Genomic DNA, 2,735 nt, shown 5'->3' on the forward strand with positions numbered 1-2,735 from the left:
TTATAGAATATTCTGTTTTTATTACATAAAAACATTTCAAGGATGAAGTTCATCAATGTGGGGACAAGTTTAGATACTTAGATACTCTAGCAGTACAAAGTACAATGTTTGCATCTGAAATGTAGCAAAGTCGAAGGGTAAAGTAACATAAAATAGAAATAAAGTACCTCATTTGTACTTCAGTGAAGTACTTGAGTAGATGTACTTCTCACCACTGGTTGTATAGATGTTTTTGTAGTATTTTCTGGTAGTTTTTGGTGCATTTCGGACAGAAAACACTGAAACGTGTTTTTATGTGAACAATATTCACTCAGTCACAATGCATCATTTTGACTGAGTTCTTACAGAAGTGGTTAAAAGTCTTCGTTAATGTTCCAGTAAAGCAGCTGGAGTTAATCTTTAGTGTCACTGTAGATCAATCACTGGTCACACTGGTGGTTTAGGTCGAGGTCACCGACACACACACACTTCCTTAATCTGTGTGTGTGTGTGTGTGTGTGTGTGTGTGTGTGTGTGTGTCTGTGGAGGAAGTATTCAGATACTTAAAAGAAAAACGAGTTCTACATGGTAGAAATACTCTGTTCCACTAAAAGTACTAATAACAAACTGTAAAAATACTCTTTTACAGTAAAGTACTAATACCACATAGTAGAACACTAACATAGTCACTGACACATTACAGTATTAACATTATTACATCTGGAATGTTTTTAAATGATGAAAAAAGACTCATCACTTTAGTTGTACTTGTACCTTTTAATTATGTTTTATCTGCTAAAATCTTAATCTGTAAAGTAGCTGTTAAATAAATCTTGTGAAGTAAAAAGTACAATATTTCCGTCTGTGCACAAAAGTTTTGTTTTCCTACAAACATTTCTGATAACTTCACAAAATGAACAAAATAGTTTTTCACATTTTTGAGCTACAAGTATTTCAAATGAAATATAACAAAACGTTTGATCATCTTTCATTGTGTTTTATTTTGTCATTGATACTTCAATACTACCTTTGCAGAATGGCTCCTTTCACTGTGATGTTAGTTAGTTATTATAGAATATTATGTTATTGTGTTATCGCTCATTTATACATTTCACGTATGAACGTTCATTTTAAGTTACGTTAAGTTTTAGATACTTTGAGTACTACCGGGTAGTATTAGGATAGTATAAACACATATTTTGATTTGTTAAAAGTAACATAAAGTGTCAAACATAGTAAGGTAAAAAAAAAAATACAATAAAAAATACAATATTATTGTATAATAATGAAATATAATATTTGCTTCTGAGATGGAGTAGAAGTAGAAAGTACCCTGAAATGGAAATGCTGACAGTGCGTGTGTGTGTTGTGTGTGTGTGTGCGTGCGTGCGTGCGTGCGTGTGTGTGTGTGTGTGTGTAGAAAGGGGAAGCAGTGTGTGTATATAAACTGATGTTGAAGTCGATCTCATCATCTTCTGATTTGATCATCAAAGACTGGACAGACGAACTTCATCTGAGTGGTGAGACACACACACACACACACACACACACACACACAGACACACACACACTTATTGTTTTTGCAATTTCAGCTTAACGTGATTAACGTGTCCAATTTTAAAGTCTATATTATAATTTTTTAGCTGCACATTTGACATTACTTATAATATACTACATACATTCTACCTCAAAGTTGTACTTTGGTACAGTACTTGAGTAAATGTACTTTTGGCAAAGTGTATTGTGTGTATCACATTTCTGACTTCTTAACATTTGTTCTCATATGAACATCATTTAAAAACATTTAATGAACATTTTAAAAGAAAACTTTAAACAGTTAATGTTAATGTTAAAAATGTCACATATTAAAAATCAGTGATTCACAACCTTTTTGGTCTTTAAAGAAAAATAAATTCAGCCAAAGAGTAACGTTTGAAATTGTTTAATCATCTGTTTATTTGTTTATATTGCAGTTCATACTTTTTACTATTACTCACCAGGCTACCACAGTATTATATATTACTTGATATGTTATTTTACATTATATTCCTGTATCTTAGCTGCTGCACTGTTTCTTTGTAACATTGTAATTCAATGTTGCGTACATGAAAATAAAGACTTCAATAATGTTTGAGACTGTAAAATATTTAGAAAGAAAATTTGTGTAGCAAACATTTCTAATATTTACATATAATATGTAATATATATTTATGATGATGATGTTATTGTATAGATTTGTATTTGTATTCGTTTTGTGTACAAATGTTTTCATTGACAGGTTTTTTTCTTTCTCTTTTTCCATCCTGTGACTTCAGTAAAACCTCTTTTTTCACGCGTCATGTCTGGAAGAAACAAACAAGTACCGAACAACCACAAGGGGCGCTACACCGAGCCGGTACTTTACTTTGAAATACAAATGTTTACTTCAGGTGATTTTTGTTTTCTAGGCCATCAATCAAGTACCCAGACTCGGGGTTTTAGGGACAACATGACGATGCTCTTGCATGTACTGTCTGATTTTCAATTTTTTTTTGTTTATTTGTTCATTTATATATTTATTCATTTTTCGTAATGATCTTTAGGTGCCGACCTCTAACCTCGGTGATAATGAAGATGATTTTCCAGAGTTTGAGGCTTTTGATGATCCCACATCTTTTGGTGATACCACACCCAGAGGATATGCACCTTCAGCCGGTGAGATACGATTTAGTTCATATCTTTTCTTTCTGTGAGAATCTGATCTATGATCAATAACA

The 2,735-nt window shown here is 32.2% G+C and overlaps 1 protein-coding gene across 1 annotated transcript in view; it reads left to right on the forward strand.

The window, feature by feature from the left end:
• The first annotated feature begins 1,429 nt into the window (after window positions 1-1,429).
• LOC142941093 (coagulation factor XIII A chain-like) overlaps window positions 1,430-2,735 on the forward strand; it is a 12,399-nt gene continuing 11,093 nt past the window's right edge. The window contains exons 1-3 of the mRNA XM_076083354.1: window positions 1,430-1,499; window positions 2,295-2,374; window positions 2,562-2,673. Coding sequence (XP_075939469.1) covers window positions 1,430-1,499; window positions 2,295-2,374; window positions 2,562-2,673 — 262 coding nt within the window. The remainder of the gene's footprint in view (window positions 1,500-2,294; window positions 2,375-2,561; window positions 2,674-2,735) is intronic.

The sequence above is a fragment of the Anarhichas minor genome, unplaced genomic scaffold, assembly GCF_050575085.1.
Source record: "Anarhichas minor isolate MPS153535 unplaced genomic scaffold, ASM5057508v1 ptg000128l, whole genome shotgun sequence".
NCBI lineage: Eukaryota > Metazoa > Chordata > Actinopteri > Perciformes > Anarhichadidae > Anarhichas > Anarhichas minor.